This window comes from Streptopelia decaocto (assembly GCF_964273445.1).
Source record: "Streptopelia decaocto genome assembly, chromosome: 28".
NCBI classification, from domain to species: domain Eukaryota; kingdom Metazoa; phylum Chordata; class Aves; order Columbiformes; family Columbidae; genus Streptopelia; species Streptopelia decaocto.
Window position 1 is genome coordinate 414,877 of NC_138683.1, and position 27,539 is coordinate 442,415.

Here is a 27,539-nt window from a genome sequence, read left to right on the forward strand (position 1 = left end):
ACTCCCAGCGAGCACCGCGGCGGGGAAGCCACACACACACCCCCCCCCCCCACGCCGGCGGCCAATCAGAGGCGAGGCCACGCCCCCTTCCCGAACGCCGGGGTCCCCTGGGGGAATTGGCGCCAAAAGGTTCAGGAACCGCAAAAAAACGCGAAATTCACCCAAAATTCACCCAAATTTCACCCAAAATTCACAAAAAACGGCGGGAATGTCCAAATTTTCTCGAAAACTCGTTTATTTGGCCCCAAAAATCGGGAGAATTCGGTCATTGGATTAAAAAAAAAACGGCCCCAAAAATGAGCCGATTGGCCCCAAAAATACAGACCTGGGAGGGACCCAGGAGTGCCCCAGGGGACCCAGGAGTTCGGGAGGGACCCAGGAGTGCCCCAAGGGACCCAGGAGTGCCCCAGGGACCCAGGAGTTCGGGAGGGACCCAGGAGTGCCCCAAGGGACCCAGGAGTGCCCCAAGGGACCCAGGAGTGCCCCAGGGACCCAGGAGTGCCCCAGGGACCCAGGAGTTCGGGAGGGACCCAGGAGTGCCCCAAGGGACCCAGGAGTGCCCCAAGGGACCCAGGAGTTTGGGAAGGGACCCAGGAGTTCGGGAGGGACCCAGGAGTGCCCCAAGGGACCCAGGAGTTCGGGAAGGGACCCAGGAGTTTGGGAAGGGACCCAGGAGTTCGGGAAGGGACCCAGGAGTGCCCCAGGGACCCAGGCGTCCGGGTCCCTCACACCACGAGACTCTCCCGGCTCAGGGCGTCGTTCTGGGGGAAAAAAGGTGAAAATTGGGGGTTTTGGGGACCCCAAAATTCATCAAAACCCTCAAAATTCATCAAAATGCCCCAAAATGCAGCAAAACCCCCCAAAATTTACCCCCCCCCCCACCTTTCGCAGCCGCCGGGGGGACCCGTGGGGGCGGGGCCTCGCTTTGGCCACGCCCCCTTCTGGTTCCATCCACTCGTCGCGGGAGCGGGGGCGTGGCCGGGGGCTTCCCGCCAAAACCTCCGTCCAATCGTCGCGGGACCGGGAGCGGGGGCGGGGCCGGGGGCTTCCCGCCAAAACCTCCGTCCAATCGTCGCGGGACCGGGAGCGGGGGCGGGGCCGGGGGCTTCCCGCCAAAACCTCCGTCCAATCGTCGCGGGACCGGGAGCGGGGGCGGGGCCGGGGGGGGGTTCCCGCCAAAACCTCCGCCGAGCGCCAGCGCCCCCTGGAGGGCGGGGGGGAAGGGGAGGGAGGGACCCAGGAGTTCGGGGGAGGGACCCAGGCGTCCGGAGGCTCGTGGAGGGAAGTGATGTCACTGGGAGGTGGAGCTGAAAGAGAGGAGGGACCCAGGAGTCCGGGAGGGACCCAGGAGTTCGGGAGGGACCCAGGCGTCCGGGAGGGACCCAGGAGTCCGGGAGGGACCCAGGAGTCCGGGAGGGACCCAGGAGTTCGGGAGGGGACCCAGGAGTTCGGGAGGGGACCCAGGAGTTCGGGAGGGACCCAGGAGTTCGGGAGGGACCCAGGAGTGCCCCAAGGGACCCAGGAGTTCGGGAGGGGACTCAGGAGTTCGGGAGGGACCCAGGAGTGCCCCAGTGGACCCAGGCGTCCGGGTCCCCCCAGTGACCCCCCCAGTGCTCCCAGTTCCCCCCCATTAACCACCAGTAACTGCCCCCCCCCCCCCCAAAAGGGACCCAGGCGTCCGGGGCTGTGATTGGCAGCGGGCTGGGTTTGATTGACAGGTGTCAATCACTCACCTGTGTCACCCAGCAGGGGGACGTGGGAGCCCTGGGAGCCACCTGGGGACCAGTGACACCAGTAGAACCAGTACAACCAGTGTCACCAGTATAACCAGTATAACCCACCAGTATCACCAGTATAACACACCAGTAGAACCAGTAGAACCAGTAGAACCAGTATAGCCCACCAGTATCACCAGTATAACCCACCAGTGACACCAGTATAACCAGTATCACCAGTATAACCCACCAGTATAACCCACCAGTATAACCAGTAGAACCAGTATAACCCACCAGTATCACCAGTATAACCCACCAGTATAACCCACCAGTATAACCCACCAGTATCACCAGTATAACCCACCAGTATCACCAGTATAACCCACCAGTATAACCCACCAGTATAACCCACCAGTATCACCAGTATAACCAGTATCACCAGTATAACCCACCAGTAGAACCAGTAGAACCAATATAACCCACCAGTATAACCCACCAGTATAACCAGTAGAACCAGTATCACCCACCAGTATAACCAGTAGAACCAGTATAACCCACCAGTAGAACCAGTAGAACCCACCAGTATCACCCAGTATAACCCACCAGTGTCACCAGTATAACCAGTATCACCCACCAGTATAACCAGTATCACCAATATAACCCACCAGTATAACCCACCAGTGACACCAGTATAAACCAGTATAACCCAGTATAACCCACCAGTGACACCAGTATAACCCACCAGTATAACCCACCAGTATAACCCACCAGTATCACCAGTATAACCAGTATAACCCACCAGTATCACCAGTATAACCCACCAGTATCACCCAGTATAACCCACCAGTGACACCAGTATAAACCAGTATAACCCAGTATAACCCACCAGTGACACCAGTATAAACCAGTATAACCAGTATCACCCAGTATAACCCACCAGTGTCACCAGTATAAACCAGTATAACCAGTATAACAAGTATAACCCACCAGTTACACCAGTATCACCAGTATCACCAGTATAACCCACCAGTGACACCAGTATAAACCAGTATAACCAGTATAACCCAGTTTAACCCACCAGTATAACCCAGTATAACCAGTATCACCCAGTATAACCCACCAGTGACACCAGTATAACCAGTATCACCAGTATAACCCACCAGTATAATCCAGTATAACCAGTATAACCAAGCAGTGACACCAGTATAACCAGTATAACCCAGTATAACCCACCAGTATAATCCAGTATAACCAGTATAACCAAGCAGTGACACCAGTATAACCAGTATAACCCAGTATAACCCACCAGTATAACCCAGTATAACCAGTATCACCCACCAGTGCCCCAAGACCCCCCGAAAGGGACCCAGGAGTGCCCCAAAGGGACCCAGGAGTGCCCCAAAGGGACCCAAAGGGACCCAGGAGTGCCCCAACCCCCCCCCAAAGGGACCCAGTCACACCAGTATCACAAACTGGTGTCCCCAGTTTGTCCCAGTTTGTCCCAGTTTGACTCACTCAGGGTGTGGAGGGGGATGGGCGGGGGGGGGTGTCCATAAGCCCCGCCCCCCATCCCGGAAGTGGCCGCTTTTCCTGCCCAATACACTGTGGGGAAGAAAAAGGGACCCAGGAGTGCCCTGAAAGGGACCCAGGAGTGCCCCAAAGGGACACCAAGGGACCCAGGAGTGCCCCACACCCTGAAAAGGGACCCAAGAGTGCCCCAAAGGGACCCAGGAGTGCCCCAAAACCCCCCAAAAGGGCCCCAGGGCTGCCCCAAACTCCCCCCGGAAGGGACCCAGGAGTGCCCCAAAGGGACCCAGGAGTGCCCCAAAACCCCCCAAAGGGACCCAGGAGTGCCCCAAAGAAACCCAGGAGTGCCCCAAAACCCCCCAAAGGGACCCAGGAGTGCCCCAAAAGGGACCCAGGAGTGCCCCAAAGGGACCCAGGAGTGCCCCCAAACCCCCCAGAAGGGCCCCAGGGCTGCCCCAAACCCCCCCCAAAAGGGACCCAGGAGTGCCCCAAGGGACCCAGGAGTGCCCCAAAGGGACCCAGGAATGCCCCCAAACCCCCCAAAAGGGCCCCAGGGCTGCCCCAAACCCCCCCCAAAAGGGACCCAGGAGTGCCCCAAGGGACCCAGGAGTGCCCCAAAACCCCCCAAAGGGACCCAGGAGTGCCCCAAAAGGACCCAGGAGTGCCCCAAGGGACCCAGGAGTGCCCCCAAACCCCCCAAAAGGGACCCAGGAGTGCCCCCAAACCCCCCAAAAGGGCCCCAGGGCTGCCCCAAACTCCCCCCAAAAGGGACCCAGGAGTGCCCCAAAGGAACCCAGGAGTGCCCCAAAGGAACCCAGGAGTGCCCCAAAGGGACCCAGGAGTGCCCCAAAGGGACCCAAAAGGGCCCCAGGGCTGCCCCAAACCCCCCCCAAAAGGGACCCAGGAGTGCCCCAAAGGACCCAGGAATGCCCCCAAACCCCCCAAAAGGGCCCCAGGGCTGCCCCAAACCCCCCCCGAAAGGGACCCAGGAGTGCCCCAAAGGAACCCAGGAGTGCCCCAAAGGGACCCAGGAGTGCCCCAAAGGGACGCAGGAGTGCCCCAAGACCCCCTGAAATGGACCCAGGAGTGCCCCAAAGGGACCCAGGAGTGCCCCCAAACCCCCCAAAGGGACCCAGGAGTGCCCCCAAACCCCCCAAAAGGGCCCCAGGGCTGCCCCAAACCCCCCCCGAAAGGGACCCAGGAGTGCCCCAAGGGACCCAGGAGTGCCCACTCACGCTCCTCGGGGCAGCAGCAGCGCCGGGGGCAGCAGGGGCAGCGCAGGAGGCAGCAGCAGCTGTGGGGGCAGCACTGGCACCAGCACAAGCCCAGCGCCAGCACCACCAGCCCCGCCCCCAGCAGCACCAGCACCACGAACAGCCACCCTGCGGGGACCCAGGCGTCCGGGTGGGCCCCCAGCCCCCACACAGCCAGCCCGGACGCCTGGGTCCCCTCCCGGACGCCTGGGTCCCCTCCCAGATGCAGGGGACCCCCCACCCAGATGCATGGGATCGCCCACCCGGACGCCTGGGTCCCCCCACCCGGACGCCTGGGTCCCCTCCCGGACGCCTGGGTCCCCTCCCAGATGCATGGGATCGCCCACCCGGATGCCTGGGTCCCCTCCCAGATGCATGGGTGCCCCCCCCCCGGACACCTGGGTCCCCTCCCGGACGCCTGGGTCCCCTCCCAGATGCATGGGATCCCCCACCCGGATGCCTGGGTCCCCCCACCCGGACGCCTGGGTCCCCTATTTGGGTCCCCACCCGGACGCCTGGGTCCCCTCCCAGATGCATGGGATCCCCCACCCGGACGCCTGGGTCCCCTATTTGGGTCCCCACCCGGACGCCTGGGTCCCCTCCCGGACGCATGGGTGCCCCCCCCCCGGACGCCTGGGTCCCCTTCCAGATGCATGGGATCCCCCACCCGGACGCCTGGGTCCCCCCACTCGGACGCCTGGGTCCCCTATTTGGGTCCCCTCCCGGACGCCTGGGTCCCCTCCCAGATGCATGGGATCCCCCACCCGGACGCCTGGGTCCCCCCACCCGGACGCATGGGTCCCCTATTTGGGTCCCCTCCCGGATGCCTGGGTCCCCCCACTCGGACGCCTGGGTCCCCTATTTGGGTCCCCACCCGGACGCCTGGGTCCCCTCCCTATGGTCTCTTTCCCGGACGCCTGGGTCCCCTATTTGGGTCCGCCCACCCGGACGCCTGGGTCCCCCCACCCGGACGCCTGGGTCCCCTCCCAGATGCATGGGATCCCCCACCCGGATGCCTGGGTCCCCCCACCCGGACGCCTGGGTCCCCTATTTGGGTCCACCCCCGGACGCCTGGGTCCCTCGCGAACTCCTGGGTCCCTCCCGGACGCCTGGGTCCCTCCCGGACGCCTGGGTCCCCTACCTGGCAGTCCCAGCAAGAGGTCGGTGACCCCCCAGAGTGACGCTGAGGGGACAGAAGTGACACGGGAAGGGGGGAGGTCAGGGGACCCAGGCGTCCGGGGGGGACCCAGGCGTCCGGGAGGGGACCCAGGCGTTCGGGAGGGGACCCAGGAGTTCGGGGGGGACCCAGGAGTTCGAGGGGGACCCAGGCGTTTGGGAGGGACCCAGGAGTTCGAGGGGGACCCAGGCGTTCGGGAGGGACCCAGGAGTTCGGGAGGGACCCAGGAGTTCGAGGGGGACCCAGGCGTTCGAGGGGGACCCAGGCGTTCGGGAGGGACCCAGGAGTTCGGGAGGGACCCAGGCGTCCGGGAGGGACCCAGGAGTTTGGGGGCATGTGATTCGCACTGTCCCTTGTTCCCAGTCCCTCCCAGTCCCTCCCATTGACTTCCAGTCCATCCCATTGACCTCCCAGTCCCAGCCCAGTCTCTCCCATTGACTTCCAGTCCATCCCATTGACCTCCCAGTCCCAGCCCAGTCTCTCTCAGTCCCTCCCATTCTCTCCCATTGACCTCCCAGTCTCTTCCAGTCTCTCCCATTGACCTCCCAGCCCATCCCAGTCTCTCCCATTGACCTCCCAGTCCCTCCCATTGACTTCCCAGTTACTTCCAGTCTCTCCCATTGACCTCCCAGTCACTCCCATTGACTTCCAGTCCCTCCATTGACCTCCCAGTCACTTCCAGTCCATCCCATTGACTTCCAGTCCCTCCCATTGACCTCCCAGTCCATCCCAATGACCTCCCATTGACTTCCAGTCCATCCCATTGACTTCCAGTCCATCCCATTGACCTCCCAGTTCCTCCCAGTCCATCCCGTTGACCTCCCATTGAATTCCAGTCCATCCCATTGACCTCCCAGTCCCTCCCATTGACTTCCAGTCCCATCCCAGTCCATCCCATTGACCTCCCAGTCCCTCCATTGACCTCCCAGCCCCATCCCAGTCTCTCCCATTGGCTTCCCATTGACTTTCAGTCCATCCCATTGACTTCCCAGTCCCTCCATTGACCTCCCAGTCCCTCCCAGTCACTCCATTGACCTCCCAGTCACTTCCAGTCCATCCCATTGACCTCCCAGTCTCTCCATTGACTCCCCAGTCCCTACCATTGACCTTCTAGTCCATCCCATTGAGTCCCCAGTCTCTCCCATTGACTTCCCAGTCCATCCCAGTCCATCCCATTGACCTCCAGTCCATCCCATTGACCTCCCAGTCTCTCCATTGACTCCCCAGTCCCTACCATTGACCTTCTAGTCCATCCCATTGAGTCCCCAGTCTCTCCCATTGACTTCCCAGTCCGTCCCAGTCCCTCCCATTGACCTCCCAGTCTCTCCCATTGACTTCCCATTGACTTCCAGTCCATCCCATTGACCTCCCAATCACTCCCATTGACTTCCGAGTCCATCCCATTGACCTCCCAGTCCATCCCATTGACCTCCCAGTCCATCCCATTGACCTCCCAGTCACTTCCAGTCCCTCCCATTGACCTCCCAGTCACTTCCAGTCTCTCCCATTGACTTCCCATTGACTTCCAGTCCATCCCATTGACCTCCCAATCTCTCCATTGACTCCCCAGTCCACCCCATTGACTTCCCAGTCCATCCCATTGACTTCCCAGTCTCTTCCAGTCCATCCCATTGACCTCCCAGTCCCATCCCAATCTCTCCCAGTCCCTCCATTGACCTCCCAGTCCCTCCCATTGACTCCCCAGTCACTTCCAGTCCATCCCATTGACCTCCCAGTCACTCCCATTGACTTCCCATTGACTTCCAGTCCATCCCATTGACTTCCCAGTCCCTCCCATTGATTTCCCATTGACTTCCACTCCATCCCATTGACCTCCCAGTCACTCCATTGACCTCCCAGTCACTTCCAGTCCCTCCCAGTCCCTCCCAGTCCCCCCCATTGACTTCCCATTGACTCCCAGTCCCTCCCAGTCCCTCCCAATGACCTCCCAGTCCCTCCCAGTCCCTCCCAATGACCTCCCAGTCCCTCCCATTGACTTCCAGTCCACCCCAATGACCTCCCAGTCCATCCCATTGACCTCCCAGTCCCAGCCCAGTCTCTCTCAGTCCCTCCCATTCTCTCCCATTGACCTCCCAGTCTCTTCCAGTCTCTCCCATTGACCTCCCAGCCCATCCCAGTCTCTCCCATTGACCTCCCAGTCTTCCCCATTGACTTCCCATTGACTTCCAGTCCCTCCCATTGACCTTCCAGTCCCTCCATTGACCTCCCAGTCCCTCCCAGTCCCTCCCATTGACTTCCAGTCCCTCCCATTGACTTCCAGTCCCTCCATTGACCTCCCAGTCCCTCCCAGTCCCTTCCAGTCCCTCCCATTGACTTCCAGTCACTCCCATTGACCTCCCAGTCCCTCCCAATCCCACCCCAGTCCCTCCCAGTCACTCCATTGACCTCCCAGTCCCTCCCAGTCCATCCCATTGACCTCCCAGTCCCTTCCAGTCCCTCCCATTGACTCCCCAGTCCCTCCCAATGACCTCCCAGTCCCTCCCATTGACTTCCAGTCCATCCCATTGACCTCCCAGTCCCTCCCATTGACTTCCCAGTTACTTCCAGTCTCTCCCATTGACCTCCCAGTCTCTTCCAGTCCCTCCCATTGACCTCCCAGTCCCTCCCAGTCCATCCCATTGACTACCCAGTCCCATCCCAGTCCCTCCCATTGACTTCCAGTCCATCCCATTGACCTCCCAGTCCCTCCCATTGACTCCCAGTCCATCCCATTGACCTCCCAGTCCCTCCCAGTCCCTCCCAGTCCCCCCATTCTCACCCAGCACCAGCAGGTCCGTGTGCCCCTCGTTGTCCCCGCTCAGGTCCCCGGTCGATGTCACCGTGCACACGTAGGTGCCGCTGTCCCCCCAGGCGGCCGCCCCCAGGCTCAGGTCAGCACCTGCGACCTCCGACCTTTCACCTCTGACCCCTCCGCTGGCCCCTCCCACCGGCTCATCACCCCCCCCCGCCCCGGATGCCTGGGTCCCCTCCCAAACTCCTTACTCCCTTGGGGCACTCCTGGGTCCCTCCCAAACTCCTTACTCCATTGGGGCATTCCTGGGTCCCTCCCAAACTCCTTACTCCATTGGGGCATTCCTGGGTCCCTCCTGAACTCCTGGGTCCCTCCTGAACTCCCGGGTCCCTTGGGGCATTCCTGGGTCCCTCCCGAACTCCTGGGTCCCTCCTGAACTCCCGGGTCCCTCAGGGCACTCCTGGGTCCCTCCTGAACTCCTGGGTCCCTCCCGAACTCCTGGGTCCCTCCCCAATATCCTCTTGATGTCCCCATTGCCCCCATTGCCCCCAATGTCCCCATTGACCCCATTGTCCCCAATGTCCCCATTGCCCCCATTGTCCCCATTGTCCCCATTGACCCCAATGTCCCCATTGACCCCATTGTCCCCAATGTCCCCATTGTCCCCATTGTCCCCATTGACCCCAATGTCCCCAATGCCCCCATTGTCCCCAATGTCCCCATTGTCCCCATTGACCCCAATGTCCCCGTTGCCCCCATCGCCCCCATCACCCCCAACGTCCCCACCGTCACCTCCTCGTATGGTGACGCCCCGCCCCCTGTAGGCGTCCCCCAGCGTCACCGTGTCCCCCTGTTTGGTGGCCACGATGCGCACGGTGCGCTGGGGACAGTCCCCGTTGCCCCCGTTGTCCCCGACGTCCCCGACGTCCCCGCCTTGGGGACAGACGGACTTGAACTTCCAGGTGACGATGGGGGGGGGCACGTCGGGTGACACCGGGGGGAAGTGACATCGCAGCAGGACGGGCTGGAACAGCAGCGCCACGTAACGGGACTGGGGGACGGTCACCGGGATGGGGGCCACGGGCACTGCGGACAGACGGACACACAGCTCAGCCACCTCCACGGGGCACTCCTGGGTCCCTCCCGGACGCCTGGGTCCCTTCCCGAACTCCTGGGTCCCTCCTGAACTCCTGGCTCCACTCCCAAACTCCTTACTCCATTGGGGCACTCCTGGGTCCCTCCTGAACGCCTGGGTCCGCTCCCAGACTCCTGGGTCTCTTGGGGCATTCCTGGGTCCCTCCTGAACAGCTGGGTCCCCTGGGACATTCCTGGGTCCCTCCTGGGTCCCTTGGGGCACTCCTGGGTCCCCTCCCGGACTCCTGGGTCCCTCCCGAACTCCTGGGTCCCTTGGGGCACTCCTGGGTCCCTCCCGGACTCCTGGGTCCCTCCCGGACTCCTGGGTCCCTTGGGGCACTCCTGGGTCCCCTCCCGGACTCCTGGGTCCCTCCCGGACTCCTGGGTCCCTTGGGGCACTCCTGGGTCCCTCCCGGACTCCTGGGTCCCTCCCGAACTCCTGGGTCCCCTAATGACCCCCTTAATTACCCCAAGACCGTTAATTACCCCCCCCAGTTCCCCCCCGCCCCCCAAAAACCCCTTTAATTCCCCCTTAATTACCCCCAACCCCCCAATTACCCCCATAATTAACCCCCCAACCCCTTAATTAACCCCCCAGCCCCTTAATTAACGCCCCAACCCCTTAATTAACCCCCTAATTAACGCCTTAATGAACCCCGGGCGCACCCAGCAGCGCCAGCAGCGCGGCCACCGCGGCCATGGCAGGTGTGGGGTCCTGGCCCCGCCCACTTCCGCCTCTAACCACGCCCCCTCCCATTCACCTGCACGGCGGCGGCCCCGCCCCTCGCCCGCTCAGCCACGCCCCCCGCGGGCAGGTGCGGGCGGAACCATCGCGGCGGCGCCGGGGGGGGGGACGGGCAGGGATTTTTGGGGAAAAAACGGCGAAATCGGGTTCAAATCGCGCTGGGGTTTTTATGGGGGGGTCGTTGAGAACCTATTGACCCCATTGACCCCCCCTGGAGAACAGGGGGGGGGAGGGTTTTGGGGGAGGGGGCGCGTTTTGCTGCCCCCCCCCCCCCGTGAGGCATCTGTTGGGGCTTAAGGACCCAGGTGTTCGGGGTCCAACTTGACGCCAGTTGAGCCCAAGGGTGGTGGGGGGACCCAGGAGTTCGGGGGGGACCCAGGAGTTCGGGGGGGGACCCAGGAGTCCAAGAGGGGACCCAGCGGTTCGGGAGGAACCCAGGCGTTCGGGAGGGACCCAGGCGTCCGGGAGGGACCCAGGCGTCCGGGCCACATGGTGCCATTAGAGCCCATTGTGTCTCCCAAGGACCCAGGCGTCCGGGGAGTGGGGGGGACCCAGGCGTCCGGGCGGGACCCAGGCGTCCGGGTGGCCCTGCCCCCCCCCCCCTCCCCCCCAAGTACATAATCCCGGCCTTTTCCCCCCCCCACCCTCACACTCGGACGCCTGGGTCCCTTCCCCGGACGCCTGGGTCCCTCCTTGGGGCACCCAACTCATACTGGTGAGTAGGGGGATGGAGATGGGGGTCCCCCGGACGCCTGGGTCCCTCCCGGACGCCTGGGTCCCTCGGAACTCCTGGGTCCCTCCCGGACTCCTGGGTCTCTCGGAACTCCTGGGTCCCCTCCCGGACGCCTGGGTCCCCTATTTGGGTGTCCCCCCCTGATCTCCTGGGTCCCTTCCGAACTCCTGGGTCCCTTCTGAACTCCTGGGTCCCCCCGGACACCTGGCTCCCTGGGGCACTCCTGGGTCCCCCCGGACGCCTGGGTCCCTCAGTGGTGCCCCAGGGGACCCAGGTGTCCGGGTGTCGTCCCCCCCCCTTCCCCTTGGCGGGGGGGGGGGGGAGGTGACGTCACTGTGTCTTGGGGACAAATGTCCCCTTGTAGCTTTGGTGGCACCACCAGGCTCCACAGGGACCCAGGAGTTCGGGAGGGACCCAGGAGTTCGGGAGGGACCCAGGAGTTCGGGAGGGACCCAGGAGTGCCCCAGGGACCCAGGCGTCCGGGGGTGGGGGACACACAGAGGGTCCCTTTGTCCCCTGGGGACCGTGGGGGTGACACCGGCGCGTCAGGAATGTGTCCGATGGCAGCGTGGGGGGGGGACCCAGGAGTTCGGGGAGGGACCCAGGAGTGCCCCAGGGACCCAGGAGTGCCCCAAGGGACCCAGGAGTGCCCCAGGGACCCAGGAGTGCCCCAAGGGACCCAGGAGTGCCCCAGGGACCCAGGAGTTCGGGGAGGGACCCAGGAGTGCCCCAAGGGACCCAGGAGTCCGGGGGGGACCCAGGAGTGCCCCAGAGACCAGGAGTTCAGGGGGGGACCCAGGGGTCCGGGAAGGGACCCAGGCGCTCGGGAGGGACCCAGGAGTGCCCCAAAGGATCCAGGAGTTCGGGAAGGGACCCAGGCGTCCGGGGGGGCGGGGCCGCTGGGGCTGGTGTCACTTGTCACCGCCTGGGACCGTCAGGCACTGGGGACAATGGGGACAATGGGGGACAGTGATGGGGGGGGGGGCCAGGGGACAATGGGGCCCGTTGGGACAATGGGGACAGTGACACTGGGATGTACTGGGGAGACTGGGCGGGGCCAATGGGGACACTGGGGGACACTGGGAAGGGACAATGGGGACACTGGTTATACTGGGAGGGGACATTGGGGACACTGGGGACATTGGGGACACTGGGAGGGGACACTGGGGGACACTGGTTATACTGGGAGGGGACACTGGGGGATACTGGTGTCATACTGGTGTCATACTGGTGTCACACTGGTGTCACTGGTGTCATACTGGTGACACTGGTGTCACACTGGTGATACTGGGAGGGGTCACTGGTGTCATACTGGTGTCATACTGGTGATACTGGTGTCATACTGGTGTCATACTGGTGACACTGGTGTCACACTGGTGATACGGGGAGGGGTCACTGGTGTCATACTGGTGTCATACTGGTGTCACTGGTGTCACACTGGTGATACTGGGAGGGGTCACTGGTGATACTGGTGTCACTGGTGTCATACTGGTGTCACTGGTGTCATACTGGTGATACTGGGAGGGGTCACTGGTGTCATACTGGTGTCATACTGGTGTCATACTGGTGACACTGGTGTCACACTGGTGACACTGGGAGGGGTCACTGGTGATACTGGTGTCATACTGGTGTCACACTGGTGTCATACTGGTGACACTGGTGTCATACTGGTGACACTGGGAGGGGTCACTGGTGTCATACTGGTGTCATACTGGTGACACTGGTGTCACACTGGTGACACTGGGAGGGGTCACTGGTGTCATACTGGTGACACTGGTGTCATACTGGTGATACTGGGAGGGGTCACTGGTGTCATACTGGTGTCACTGGTGTCATACTGGTGTCATACTGGTGATACTGGTGTCATACTGGTGATACTGGGAGGGGTCACTGGTGTCATACTGGTGTCATACTGGTGACACTGGTGTCACACTGGTGACACTGGGAGGGGTCACTGGTGTCATACTGGTGTCATACTGGTGTCATACTGGTGTCCCTGGTGTCCCCCCAGTCCCGCTATGGCCCCACTGGTCGCCGCCCTCCCCAGTTTGGTGCTGCTGGTGACGCTGCCCCCAGGTACTGGGGGGACTGGGATGGACTGGGATGGACTGGGATGGACTGGGATGGACTGGGAGGGACTGGGATGGGACTGGGAGGGACTGGGATGGAACTGGGGGGGACTGGGAGGGACTGGGAGGGACTGGGAGGGACTGGGAGGGACTGGGAGGGAACTGGGATGGAACTGGGATGGAACTGGGGGGGACTGGGATGGACTGGGATGGAACTGGGATGAACTGGGATGGACTGGGAGGGACTGGGAGGGACTGGGAGGGAGCTGGGTTATACTGGGCTGTACTGGGCCCCATAGACCCCCCAAAACCCCATTATGAGACCCCATAGACCCCCAAACCCCATTATGAGACCCCATAGACCCCCAAACCCCATTATGAGACCCCCCAACCCCATTATGAGACCCCATAGACCCCCATATCCCCATTATGAGACCCCATAGACCCCCATATCCCCATTATGAGACCCCATGGACCCCCCATATCCCCATTATGAGACCCCATGGACCCCCATTAATAGACCCAATAGACCCCCAAAACCCCATTATAAGACCCCATAGACCCCCCAAACCCCACTATAAGACCCCATAGACCCCCATATCCCCATTATAAGACCCCATAGACCCCCAGAACCCCATTATAAGACCCCATAGACCCCCATATCCCCATTATAAGACCCCATAGACCCCCAGAACCCCATTATAAGACCCCGTAGACCCCCAGAACCCCATTATTAGACCCCCCATATCCCCATTATTAGACACCATAGCTCCTCCAAACCCCATTCTAAGACCCCATAGACCTCCCCAAGCCCCATTCTAAGACCCTATAGACCCCTATATCCCCATTCTAAGACCCTATAGACCCCATATCCCCACTATAAGCCCCCATAGCCCCCCATAGCCCCCCATTCTCCCCCATCCAGGCTCCTTGGGGGGCTCCTGGGCCGCCTGGCTCCCCCCGTCCATCTCCCCATAGACCCCCAAACCCCATTGTGAGACCCCATAGACCCCCATATCCCCATTATAAGACCCCATAGTCCCCCAGAACCCCATTATGAGACCCCCTAGACCCCCAAACCCCATTATTAGACCCTCCAAACCCCATTATGAGACCCCATAGTCCCCCAGAACCCCATTATGAGACCCCATAGACCCCCCAAACCCCATTATAAGACCCCATAGACCCCCAGAACCCCATTATGAGACCCCATAGACCCCCCAAACCCCATTATAAGACCCCATAGACCCCCATATCCCCATTATGAGACCCCATAGACCCCCCAAACCCCATTATAAGACCCCATAGCCCCCCATATCCCCATTATGAGACCCCATAGCCCCCCAGAACCCCATTATGAGACCCCCTAGACCCCCAGAACCCCATTATGAGACCCCATAGACCCCCATATCCCCATTATGAGACCCCATGGACCCCCATATCCCCATTCTAAGACCCCATAGACCCCATAATAAGACCCCATAGTCCCCCAGAACCCCATTATTGGACCCCATAGACCCCCAGAACCCCATCTAAGACCCCATAGACCCCATAATAAGACCCCATAGTCCCCCAGAACCCCATTATTGGACCCCATAGACCCCCATATCCCCATTCTAAGACCCCATAGACCCCATAATAAGACCCCATAGTCCCCAGAACCCCATTATGAGACCCCATAGACCCCAGAACCCCATTATGAGACCCCATGGACCCCCATATCCCATTCTAAGACCCCATAGACCCCATAATAAGACCCCATAGACCCCAACCCCATTATTGGACCCCATAGACCTCCCCCAACCCCATTATTAGACCCCCCAAACCCCATTATAAGACCCCATAGACCCCCATATCCCCATTCTAAGCCCCCATAGCCCCCATAGCCCCCCATTCTCCCCCATCCAGGCTCCTTGGGGGCTCCTGGGCCGCCTGGCTCCCCCCGTCCATCTCCCCATAGACCCCAAACCCCATTGTGAGACCCCATAGACCCCCATATCCCCATTGTGAGACCCATAGACCCCCATATCCCCATTGTGAGACCCCATAGACCCCCAAACCCCATTATGAGACCCCATAGACCCCACAACCCTCTTCATAGACCCCCCAAAACTCCATTATAAGACCCCATAGACCCCCAGAACCCCATTATGAGACCCCATAGACCCCCATATCCCCATTATAACACCCCATAGACCCCCAGAACCCCATTATAAGACCCCATAGACCCCCATATCCCCATTATAAGACCCCATAGACCCCCATATCCCCATTATAACACCCCATAGACCCCCAGAACCCCATTATAAGACCCCATAGACCCCCATATCCCCATTCTAAGACCCCATAGACCCCATAATAAGACCCCATAGTCCCCCAGAACCCCATTATAAGACCCCATAGACCCCCAGAACCCTGTTTATTGAACCCCATGTCCCCATTATAAGACCCCATAGACCCCCCAAACCCCATTATAAGACCCCATAGACCCCCATATCCCCATTATAAGACCCCATAGTCCCCCAGAACCCCATTATGAGACCCCCTAGACCCCCAGAACCCCATTATTAGACCCCCCATATTCCCATTATTAGACCCCATAGCTCCTCCAAACCCCATTCTAAGACCCCATAGACCCCTATATCCCCATTCTAACACCCCATAGACCCCCAGAACCCCACTATAAGCCCCCATAGCCCCCCATTCTCCCCCATCCAGGCTCCTTGGGGGGCTCCTGGGCCGCCTGGCTCCCCCCATCCATCTCCCCATAGACCCCCAAACCCCATTGTGAGACCCCATAGACCCCCATATCCCCATTATAAGACCCCATAGACCCCCCAAACCCCATTGTGAGACCCCCTAGACCCCCCAAACCCCACTATAAGACCCCATAGACCCCCATATCCCCATTATGAGACCCCATAGACCCCCCAAACCCCATTATAAGACCCCATAGACCCCCCAAACCCCACTATAAGACCCCATAGACCCCCCATATCCCCATTATAAGACCCAATAACCCCCCCAAGCCCCATTATAAGACCCCATAGACCCCCAGAACCTTGTTTATTGAACCCCATGTCCCCATTGTGAGACCCCATAGACCCCCAAACCCCACTATAAGACCCCATAGACCCCCATATCCCCATTATGAGACCCCATAGACCCCCCAAACCCCATTATAAGACCCCATAGACCCCCCATATCCCCATTATAAGACCCAATAACCCCCCCAAGCCCCATTATAAGACCCCATAGACCCCCATATCCCAATTATAAGACCCCATAGACCCCCAGAACCCCATCATAAGACCCTATAGACCCCATTATAAGACCCCAGTGACCCCCAAACCCCATTCTAAGCCCCCATAGCCCCCCATTGTCACCCCATTCTCCCCCATCCAGGCTCCTTGGGGGGCTCCTGGGCCGCCTGGCTCCCCCCGTCCATCTCCGGCCTCTCGGGCTCCTGCGTCTCCATCCGCTGCCGTTTCTCCTTCCCCGAGGAGCTTCGCCCCCCCAGCATCCACGGCCTCTGGTTCTTCGGGAGCCCGTACCCCAAAAACTACCCCCCGGTGGTGGCGCGCTCGCGGGGGGGCCGGGTGCACGAGGCCTTTTCGGGGCGCGCGAAACTCTCGGGGGACCCGGCGCTGGGCGACTGTTCCCTGGAGCTGCGGCCGCTCGGCCCCGAATTGGCCGGCAAATATTATTTCCGGGGGGATTTGGGGGGTTACAACCAGTTCAGCTTCTCCGAGCACACCGAGCTGGAGGTCTGGGGTGAGTTTGGGGGGGCCCGGACGCCTGGGTCCCTTTGGATGGGGGTGGGGAGTCACCCGGATGCCTGGGTCCATTTTGGTTTAGTGCTCCCGGACGCCTGGGTCCCTTTTTAGAGAGTTCGGGAGGGTGTCCCGGACGCCTGGGTCCCTTCTTATGAGGGTTAGAAGGGCTCCCGGACGCCTGGGTCCCTTTTGAGGGGGGTGGGAGTCGCCCGGACGCCTGGGTCCCTTTTGATGGGGGTTGGGGGGAGAGTCCCGGACGCCTGGGTCCCTTTTTAGAGAGTTCGGGAGGGTGTCCCGGACGCCTGGGTCCCTTCTTATGAGGGTTAGAAGGGCACCCGGACGCCTGGGTCCCTTTTAGTGGGGGTGGGGAGTCGCCCGGACGCCTGGGTCCCTTTTCAGGATGGGGTCCCGGACGCCTGGGTCCATTTTTGTTTCGGGCTCCTGGACGCCTGGGTCCCTTTTCAGGATGGGCTCCCGGACGCCTGGGTCCAATTTTGGGGCTCCCGGACGCCTGGGTCCTTTTTTAGGGAGTTGGGGAGGGTGTCCCGGACGCCTGGGTCCCTTTTTATGGGAGTTGGGGGGAGAGTCCCGGACGCCTGGGTCCCTTTCATGGGGGTGGGGAGTCACCCGGACGCCTGGGTCCCTTTTCAGGATGGGGTCCCGGACGCCTGGGTCCCTTTTGACGGGGGGTTAGAAGGGCACCCGGACGCCTGGGTCCATTTTCATTGTGGGCTCCCGGACGCCTGGGTCCCTTGGGGCACTCCTGGGTCCCTCCCGAACTCCTGGGTCCCTCCTGGGTCCCTCCTGGGTCCCTGGGGCACTCCTGGGTCCCTCCTGGGTCCCTCCTGGGTCCCTGGGGCACTCCTGGGTCCCTCCTGGGTCCCCTATTTGGGTCCCTTGGGGCACTCCTGGGTCCCTTGGGGCACTCCTGGGTCCCTCCTGGGGCACTCCTGGGTCCCTCACCCCCCCCTCTCCCCCCCCCCCAGATGGCCCCGCCCTCTCCGTCCCCCCGGAGCTGGTGGCGGGAACCGAGGCGGAACTCCAGTGCCGTGTCCCCGATAACTGCCCCGAGTGGCGCCCGCGGCTCAGCTGGGAAGGGGCCGAGGAGCTGCTGGAAGGTTCCGCCCGCCAGAGGCGACGAGACGAGGACGGAGCGGCCACCGTGTGGAGCGCCCTGCGCTTCCGGCCGCGCCGCCGCCACGGGGGGGCGCTGGTCACGTGCCGCGTCACGGCCGACAACGGGACCTTGGATTGGGCGGCAAATGTCACGTTGGACGTGCAGTGTGAGCGGGGAACGCCTGGGTCCCTCCCGGACGCCTGGGTCCCCTGAACTCCCATGTTCCCACAACCCCAAAATCCCAACTGGGAGCCTCGAACCGGCCGTTCCCCCCCCATTTGCCTCGGTGCAACATCACTTCCGGTCCCCCAGGCGCCTCGGTGCCACCTCTAAACCTCCCCCCCTCTGCCCCCGCGACCCCGAACTTTGGTTCCGCCCGGAACTTTCGTTCTTCCCCGGACTCCTGGGTCCCTCCCGAACTCCTGGGTCCCCTCTCAGACATCTGTGTCCCTCCCGAACTCCTGGGTCCCTCCCGAACTCCTGGGTCCTTGGGGAACGCCTGGGTCCCTCCTGAGCTCCTGGGTCCCCCCAAACCCCTATATCCCCCCAACCCCCACCCCCCGCACTCCTGGGTCCCTCCCGCACTCCTGGGTCCCTCCTGAACTCCTGGGTCCCCCCCGAACTCCTGGGTCCCCTCCCGAACTCCTGGGTCCCTCCCGAACTCCTGGGTCCCCTCCCGAACTCCTGGGTCCCTCCCGAACTCCTGGGTCCCTCCCGAACTCCTGGGTCCCCTCCCGAACTCCTGGGTCCCTCCCGCACTCCTGGGTCCCTCCCGCACTCCTGGGTCCCTCCCGCACTCCTGGGTCCCTCCCGAACTCCTGGGTCCCTCCCGCACTCCTGGGTCCCTCCCGCACTCCTGGGTCCCCTCCCGAACTCCTGGGTCCCCCCTGAACTCCTGGGTCCCCAACCTCCTGTATCCCCCCAACCCCTTTACCCCCGAACTCCTGGGTCCCTCCTGAACTCCTGGGTCCCCAACCTCCCTCATCCCCCCCAACCCCCACACCCCCAAACTCCTGGGTCCCCCCCCGAACTCCTGGGTCCCTCCAACCTCCTGTATCCCCCCAACCCCTTTACCCCCAAACTCCTGGGTCCCCCCCCCGAACTCCTGGGTCCCTTGGGGTACTCCTGGGTCCCCCCCGAACTCCTGGGTCCCTCCCCGAACTCCTGGGTCCCTTGGGGTACTCCTGGGTCCCCCCCGAACTCCTGGGTCCCTCCCCCCCGCAGACGAGCCGCAGGTCGTGTCCATCTCTGGTCCGGGGGAGGTGCTGGAGGGCTCCGCGGTGGCTCTGAGCTGCGAGGCCGAGGGGCGGCCGCCCCCCCTGCTCTCGTGGTTCCGCGGCCCCGCGGTGCTGCAGGAGGAGCCATCGGCGGCCGCGCTGCGGCTGCTGCTGCCGCGGGTGCGACCGGACGACGCCGGCACCTACAGCTGCGTGGCCGAGAACCGGCACGGCCGCCACAACCGCAGCGTCGAGCTGCACGTGGCCTGTGAGCACCCACGGGGGGCGGGGGAGTGGGGGGCATGCCTGGGTCCCTTTTGGGGCATGCCTGGGTCCCTTGGCCGGGGGGCACTCCTGGGTTCCCTTCTTGGGGCACTCCTGGGTCCCTTCTCCAGAGGGCACTCCTGGGTCCCTTTTGGGGCATGCCTGGGTCCCTTGGCCGGGGGGCACCCCTGGGTCCCTTGTCCAGGGGGCACTCCTGGGTTCCCTTCTTGGGGCACTCCTGGGTCCCTTTTGGGGCATGCCTGGGTCCCTTGGCCGGGGGGTACTCCTGGGTCCCTTCTTGGGGCACTCCTGGGTCCCCCTTTGGGCATTCCTGGGTCCAGTTCTTGGGGGATCACTTCTTGGGGCACTCCTGGGTCCCTTTTGGGGCACTCCTGGGTCCCTTCTTGGGTTATGTCTGGGTTCCCCTCTTGGGGCATGCCTGGGTCCCTTCTCCAGGGGTTACTCCTGGGTCCAGTTGTTGGGGGAATCCCCCTTTGGGGCATGTCTGGGTTCCCTTCTTGGGGCACGCCTGGGTCCCTTCTCTAAGGGGCACTCCTGGGTCCCTTTTTGGGGCATGCCTGGGTCCCTTGGCCGGGGGGTACTCCTGGGTCTTTTTTGGGGCATGCCTGGGTCCCTTGGCCAGGGGGTGCTCCTGGGTCAGGTTGTTGGGGGATCACTTCTTGGGGCACTCCTGGGTCCCTTTTGGGGCATGCCTGGGTCCCTTGGCTGGGGGGTACTCCTGGGGCCGGTTGTTGGGAGAATCCCCTTTGGGGCACTCCTGGGTCCCTTCTCCAGGGGGCACTCCTGAGTTCCTTCTTGGGGCATGCCTGGGTCCCTTTATGGGCATGCCTGGGTCCCTTCTCTAGTGACCACTCCTGGGTTCCCTTCTTGGGGCACTCCTGGGTCCCTTTTGGGGCATGCCTGGGTCCCTTGTCTAGTGGGCACTCCTGGGTCCCTTCTCCAGGGGGTACTTCTGGGTCCGGTTGTTGGGGATTCCCTTCTTGGGGCACTCCTGGGTCCCTTTTGGGGCATGCCTGGGTCCCTTGGCCAGGGGGTGCTCCTGGGTCAGGTTGTTGGGGGATCACTTCTTGGGGCACTCCTGGGTCCCTTTTGGGGCATGCCTGGGTCCCTTGGCTGGGGGGTGCTCCTGGGGCTGGTTGTTGGGGATTCCCTTCTTGGGGCACTCCTGGGTCCCTTTTGGGGCATGCCTGGGTCCCTTGGCCGGGGGGCACTCCTGGGTTCCCTTCTTGGGGCACTCCTGGGTCCCTTCTTGGGGCACGCCTGGGTCCCTTCTCTAGGGGGCACTCCTGGGTCCCTTCTTGGGTTATGCCTGGGTTCCTCTCTTGGGGCACTCCTAGGTCCCTTCTCTAGTGAGCACTCCTGGGTTCCCTTCTTGGGGCATGCCTGGGTCCCTTGTCCAGAGGGTACTCCTGGGTCCCTTTATTCAGGGATCGTTTCTTGGGGCACTCCTGGGTCCCCTCCCGAACTCCTGGGTCCCCTCCCGAACTCCTGGGTCCCTCCGAACTCCTGGGTCCCCCCTAAAATATTAGTTCCCAAACTCCTGGGTCCCCCAAACCCATGTTACCCCCAAACTCCTGGGTCCCTCCCGAACTCCTGGGTCCCTCCTGAACCCCTGGGTCCCCCCCAAACCCATGTGACCCCCGAACTCCTGGGTCCCTCCCGAACTCCTGGGTCCCCCCTAAACTATCAGTTCCCGAACTCCTGGGTCCCCCCGAACTCCTGGGTATCCCCCCCCCTAAACCATTAACTCCCGAACTCCTGGGTCCCCCCTGACCCTCTCCCCTCCCCCCCCAGATGCCCCCCGCCCCCCCACTCTGAACGGGACCCTGTGGGTCGTGGCCGGGGAGCCCTTGACCTTGACCTGCGGCGCCTCGGCCCACCCGCTGCCCATCGTGTCCCTGGCGCGGGGGCGCCGCCTGGTGGCCGTGGCCGTCTACGAGCCCCAGGTGACCTTGACCTTGGAGGCGGCCCGGCCTGAGGATGGGGGGGAGTATTTGTGCCGGGCCGAGAACCAGCACGGCCAGAGCAGCCGCGTCTTCAATGTCAGCGTGCAGTGTGAGTTGGGGGGGGGCTATGGGGTCCCGATGGGGGTCTATGGGGTCCCTATGGGGGTCTATGGGGGTCTGGGGGGGTCTACAGGGGTCTACAGGGTCCCTAAGGGGGGTCTAAGGGGGGCATTGGGGTCCCTATGGGGGTCTATGGGGGGTCTATGGGGTCCCTAAGGGGGTCTATGGGGGTCTATGGGGTCCCTATGTGGGTCTGGGGGGGGCTACAGGGTCCCTAAGGGGGTCTAAGGGGGGCATTTGGGTCCTTAAGGGGGGTATTGGGGTTCCTAAGGGTCCCTAAGGGGGGTCTATGGGGGATATAAGGGGGTCTGTGGGGGGTATTGGGGTCCCTAAGGGGGGTATTGGGGTTCCTATGGGGGTCTATGGGGTCCCTAAGGGGGTCTATGGGGGGTATTAGAGTCCCTAAGGGGGTCTATGGGGTTCCTATGGGGGTCTATGGAGTCCCTAAGCGGGGGTATTGGGGTCCCTAAGGGGGTCCAAGGGGGGCATTTGGGTCCTTAAGGGGGGTATTGGGGTCCCTAAGGGTCCCTATGGGGGGTCTATGTGGCATATAAGGGGGTCTGTGGGGGGTATTGGGGTCCCTAAGGTGCCCTAAGGGGGTCTAAGGGGGGCATTGGGGTCCCTAAGGGGGTCTATGGGGTCCCTAAGGGGGTCTATGGGGTCCCTATGTGGGTCTGGGGGGGGCTACAGGGTCCCTAAGGGGGTCTAAGGGGGGCATTTGGGTCCCTAAGGGGGTCTATGGGGTCCCTATGGGGGTCTATGGAGTCCCTAAGTGGGGTATTGGGGTCCCTAAGGGGGTACTGGGGGGTTATTGGGGATCTAGGGGAGGTATCGAGGTCCCTAAGGGGGTCTATGGGGGTCTATGAGGTCCTTAATGGGGTTATTTGGGGTCTATGGGGTCCCTATGGGGGTCCCTAAGGGGTTCTATAGGGGGTCTAAGGGGTCATTCGGGTCCTTAAGGGGGTCTATGGGGGGCAGTGGGGGGGTCTATGGGGGATATTGGGGGGTCTCAGGGGGGTATTTGGGTCCTTAAGGGGGGTATGGGGGTCCTTATGGGGGGTCTATGGGGGATATAAGGGGTCCCTATGGGGTCCCTATGGGGGTCTATGGGGTCTCTAAGGGGGTATTGGGGTCCCCAAGGGGGTCTGTAGGGGGTATTGGGGTCCCTAAGGGGTGTTTAAGGGGGGGTATTGGGGTCCCCAAGGGGGTCTAAGGGGTTTATTGGGGTCCCTAAGGGGTTATCTGGGGGGGTCATGGGTTATTAGTGACCCTAACGGGGGTGACATTTGGGGGTGTCCCCCCCCAAGTGACACCCCCCCCTTCCCCCCCCCCCAAAAAAGTCCCCCCCATCCTGCTGCCCGAATCGCGCTGCACCCCGGCGGGGGAGGGGGCGCGCTGCGTCTGCTCGGCCTCGGCCTCCCCCGAACCCGCCGTCACCTTCGAGCTCCCGTCCCGCAACGTCACCGTCACCGAGGGCCACCGCGACTTCACCGTCACCACCCCCGGCCGCGGCGCCGCCGGCGTCGTCACCGTCACCGGCGTCCTCACCCTCCGCGGGACCCTCGACCCCCGATTGGCCGTCGTTTGCTCCGCCCACAACCCCCACGGGAGCGTCCGGCAACAGCTGCGATTCCACCACCCGGGTACGGTGACGGTGACGCCGGCGGGAACGGTGACACCCCCTCCCCCCCCCACCCCCGGGGTCGGTTAGGAGGCGTGGGAATTCTTCCCGGCCTTTTCCCACACTCCATTGAGCCCTTTGTGGGCCGTGGGAATTCTTCCCGGGATTTTCCCACACTCCATTGAGCCCTTTGCAGGGCGTGGGAATTCTTCCCGGGGTTTTCCCACACCCCATTGAGCCCTTTGCAGGGCGTGGGAATTCTTCCCAGGGTTTTCCCACACTCCATTGAGCCCTTTGCAGGGCGTGGGAATTCTTCCCGGACTTTTCCCACACTCCATTGATCCCTTTGTGGGCCGTGGGAATTCTTCCCGGACTTTTCCCACACTCCATTGATCCCTTTGTGGGGCGTGGGAACTCTTCCCGGGATTTTCCCACACTCCATTGAGCCCTTTGTGGGCCGTGGGAATTCTTCCCGGGATTTTCCCACACTCCATTGAGCCCTTTGTGGGCCGTGGGAATTCTTCCCGGGATTTTCCCACACTCCATTGAGCCCTTTGTGGGCCGTGGGAATTCTTCCTGGACTTTTCCCACACTCCATTGAGCCCTTTGTGGGCCGTGGGAATTCTTCCCGGGATTTTCCCACACTCCATTGAGCCCTTTGTGGGCCATGGGAATTCTTCCCGGACTTTTCCCACACTCCATTGAGCCCTTTGCGGGCCGTGGGAATTCTTCCCAGACTTTTCCCACACTCCATTGAGCCCTTTGCGGGCCGTGGGAATTCTTCCCGGACTTTTCCCACACTCCATTGAGCCCTTTGCGGGCCGTGGGAATTCTTCCCGGACTTTTCCCACACTCCATTGAGCCCTTTGCGGGCCGTGGGAATTCTTCCCGGACTTTTCCCACACTCCATTGAGCCCTTTGTGGGCCGTGGGAATTCTTCCTGGACTTTTCCCACACTCCATTGAGCCCTTTGTGGGGCGTGGGAATTCTTCCCAGGGTTTTCCCACACTCCATTGAGCCCTTTGCGGGCCGTGGGAATTCTTCCCGGGATTTTCCCACACTCCATTGAGCCCTTTGTGGGGCGTGGGAATTCTTCCCAGGGTTTTCCCACACTCCATTGAGCCCTTTGCGGGCCGTGGGAATTCTTCCCGGGATTTTCCCACACTCCATTGAGCCCTTTGCGGGCCGTGGGAATTCTTCCCGGGATTTTCCCACACTCCATTGAGCCCTTTGCGGGCCGTGGGAATTCTTCCCGGACTTTTCCCACACTCCATTGAGCCCTTTGTGGGGCGTGGGAATTATTCCCGGACTTTTCCCACAGTCCATTGAGCCCTTTACAGGGCGTGGGAATTCTTCCCGGGGTTTTCCCACGCCCCATTGAGCACTTTGCAGGGCGTGGGAACTCTGCCCGGGATTTTCCCACGCCCCCATTGAGCCCCTCACACGCCGTGGGAATTTTCCCCAGGGTTTTCCCACGCCCCATTGACCCCTTAGGGGGGCTTGATTGCCCCCAAATTACTAATTTACTACCCCCCCGTGTTAATTGCCCCCCCCCGCCCCCCCAATTTCCCCCTTATTTCTGGGGGGGGGGGGGCACATGCAAGTCCCACCCTCAATCCCACACAAGTGGGGGGTTCTAATTGCCCCCCACTATTTCATTTACCCCCCCCAGGGCATAATCCCCCCCCACGGGGTTTATTTGCCCCCATCAAGGTGGGATTTCCCCCCCACATCCCCTCCCAGCCCCTATGTGGGAGGGTTTATTACCCCGGGGGGAGGGTTTATTACCCCAGGGGGGTGTTATTGCCCCCCCGGGGGGGTTGTTGCCCCCCGTGACCCCCCATTTTCCCCCCAGGGGGGCTGGTTTGGGCCAAGGTGGGGCCGGTCGGGGCCGTCGTCGCCTTCGCCATCGTCATCGCCCTCGTCTGCTACCTCAGCCAGAGCCGCCGCAAGTGAGACACGCCCCCCCGGGCTGGCCCCGCCCACCGGGGACACGCCCACTGGGGGGCCACACCCACTGGGGGGGGGCGGGGCCAGCCCGGGTTTGGGGGGGGGGAACCCAACCAATGGGAAGGGAACACACCCAATGGTGCCCAAATCCTATGGGAGAGGCCACGCCCCCCTGGGAGGCCACACCCCCCGGGAGGCCACGCCTTCTTGGGGGCCACACCCATAGGAGACCACCCCCCAGGCCATGCCCACCTGGAGGCCACGCCCCCACATGGATTGGCCACGCCCCCGGGGGGGGGGAGGGGAAACTGAGGCACGGGGGGGGGGGTGGGGTCAGAGGTCAGCATGTGACCCTTGACCTTTGACCTGATGCAGGAAGGCGGCGGGAAGCCCAGAGGTGACCCCGGTGCCACCCCCGGCCGGGGGGGGGAACCTGAACATGAGGGGCGACCCCCATTGCCGGTAATGGGGGGATATGGGGGGTAATGGGGGGATATGGGGGGTAATGGGGGGATATGGGGGGTAATGGGGGACATGGGGACAATGGGGATGATGGGGGGACGTGGGGGGATATGGGGATGGAGGGGACATTTGGTACATGGGGATATGGGGGATAATGGGGGGGACATGGGGGGACACATGGGGGTTATGGGGACATGGGGAATAATGGGGGGACAGGGGGACCTTTGGGACATGGGGACATGGGGGATAATGGGGGGACATGGGGAATAATGGGGGATGTGGGGGACACAGGGGAATAATGGGGGGACATTGGGGACATGGGGGGATGTGGGGACACATGGGGGTTATGGGGATATGGGGGGACATTGGGATATTGGGGGATAAGGGGGGGACATGGGGATAGCGGGACGTGGGGGATAATGGGGAAATTTGAGGGGACATGGGGACATTGGGGACATGGGGACAGACAGGGGGACATGGGGACATTGGGACAGACATGGGGACATTGGGGAGAGACAGAGGGATATGGGGACATTGGGGACATGGGGACAGACAGGGGGACACTGGGACATGGGGACATTGGGGACAGACATGGGGACATTGGGGACATGGGAACATGGGGACATGGGGACAGACAGAGGGACATTGGGACAGACATGGGGACCTGGGGGGATGTGGGGACACATGGGGGTTATGGGGACGTGGGGGGATAATGGGGGGACATGGGGACATTTGGGACATTATGGGGACACTGGGAGATAATGGGGGGATATGGGGACTTGGGGGGACATGGGGGTTATGGGGACATGGGGACATTGGGGGATAAGGGGGGACATGGGGGGATAATGGGGGGGCATTGGGGTCAATGGGGACATGGGGGGATAATGGGGGGCCATTGGGGTCAATGGGGACAATGGGGGGACATGGGGACATATGGGGATATGGGGATATATGGGGGATAATGGGGGGACATTGGGGTCAATGGGGACATTGGGGGATAATGGGGGGGACATTGGGGTCAATGGGGACATTGGGGATAATGGGGGGACATTGGGGTCAATGGGGGGACATGGGGACATATGGGGATATGGGGCTATATGGGGGATAATGGGGGGACATTGGGGTCAATGGGGACACTGGGAGATAATGGGGGGACACTGGGGGATAATGGGGGGACACTGGGGGATAATGGGGGGCCATTGGGGTCAATGGGGACATGGGGATATGGGGGGGCAGGGGGGACATGGGGACATATGGGGTTATGGGGACATGGGGGGATAATGGGGGGGACATTGGGGTCAATGGGGACACTGGGGGGTAATGGGGGGACATTGGGGTCAATGGGGACACTGGGGGGTAATGGGGGGACATTGGGGTCAATGGGGACAATGGGGGATAATGGGGGGGACATTGGGGTCAATGGGGACACTGGGGGGTAATGGGGGGACATTGGGGTCAATGGGGACAATGGGGGGACATGGGGACATATGGGGATATGGGGCTATATGGGGGATAATGGGGGGACATTGGGGTCAATGGGGACATGGGGATATGGGGGGACATGGGGACGTGGGGACATTGGGGGATAAGGGGGGACATTGGGGGATAATGGGGGGCCATTGGGGTCAATGGGGACACTGGGGGATAATGGGGAGACATTGGGGTCAATGGGGACATGGGGATATGGGGGGACACTGGGGTCAATGGGGACACTGGGGGATAATGGGGGGACACTGGGGGATAATGGGGGGCCATTGGGGTCAATGGGGACATGGGGATATGGGGGGACATTGGGGTCAATGGGGACACTGGGGGATAATGGGGGGACATTGGGGTCAATGGGGACACTGGGAGATAATGGGGGGACATTGGGGTCAATGGGGACACTGGGAGATAATGGGGGGACATTGGGGTCAATGGGGACATGGGGGGACAGGGGG

General features: G+C 62.2%; 3 protein-coding genes across 3 annotated transcripts in view; 1 reads left to right on the forward strand and 2 right to left on the reverse strand.

Moving 5' to 3' along the window:
- ATP4A (ATPase H+/K+ transporting subunit alpha) overlaps positions 1-27,539 on the reverse strand; it is an 86,318-nt gene that overhangs the window by 33,254 nt on the left and 25,525 nt on the right. The window lies entirely within an intron of this gene.
- On the reverse strand, positions 245-9,244 carry LOC309450755 (uncharacterized protein). The gene is made up of 7 exons (XM_082073845.1): positions 9,217-9,244; positions 8,452-8,571; positions 4,478-4,624; positions 3,231-3,317; positions 1,734-1,775; positions 883-1,307; positions 245-761 (listed from the first exon to the last, which is right to left on the reverse strand). Exons 4-7 carry the CDS (start codon positions 3,283-3,285, stop codon positions 726-728), a joined length of 558 nt encoding a protein of 185 aa, XP_081929971.1. The 5' UTR covers positions 3,286-3,317; positions 4,478-4,624; positions 8,452-8,571; positions 9,217-9,244; the 3' UTR covers positions 245-725.
- MAG (myelin associated glycoprotein) lies at positions 13,055-25,603 on the forward strand (the record flags this gene model as incomplete). The annotated part of the gene is made up of 8 exons (XM_082073923.1): positions 13,055-13,112; positions 16,469-16,980; positions 17,576-18,208; positions 19,162-19,483; positions 21,295-21,555; positions 22,907-23,209; positions 25,043-25,139; positions 25,513-25,603. The coding sequence occupies 8 exons, from the start codon at positions 13,055-13,057 to the stop codon at positions 25,601-25,603; spliced, it is 2,277 nt and encodes a 758-aa protein (XP_081930049.1).

What these genes read in the sequence shown, in the direction of transcription:
- LOC309450755 (XM_082073845.1), bottom strand. Translation starts at nt 3,285, where the DNA reads ATGGGGGGCGGGGCTTATGGACACCCCCCCCCGCCCATCCCCCTCCAC. An exon ending in CATCCCCCTCCACACCCTGA is followed by an intron (nt 1,776 to 3,230) that starts GTGAGTCAAACT and finishes ACTGGTCCCCAG; the next exon opens with GTGGCTCCCAGGGCTCCCAC. An exon ending in CCCCCTGCTGGGTGACACAG is followed by an intron (nt 1,308 to 1,733) that starts GTGAGTGATTGA and finishes CCTCTCTTTCAG; the next exon opens with CTCCACCTCCCAGTGACATC.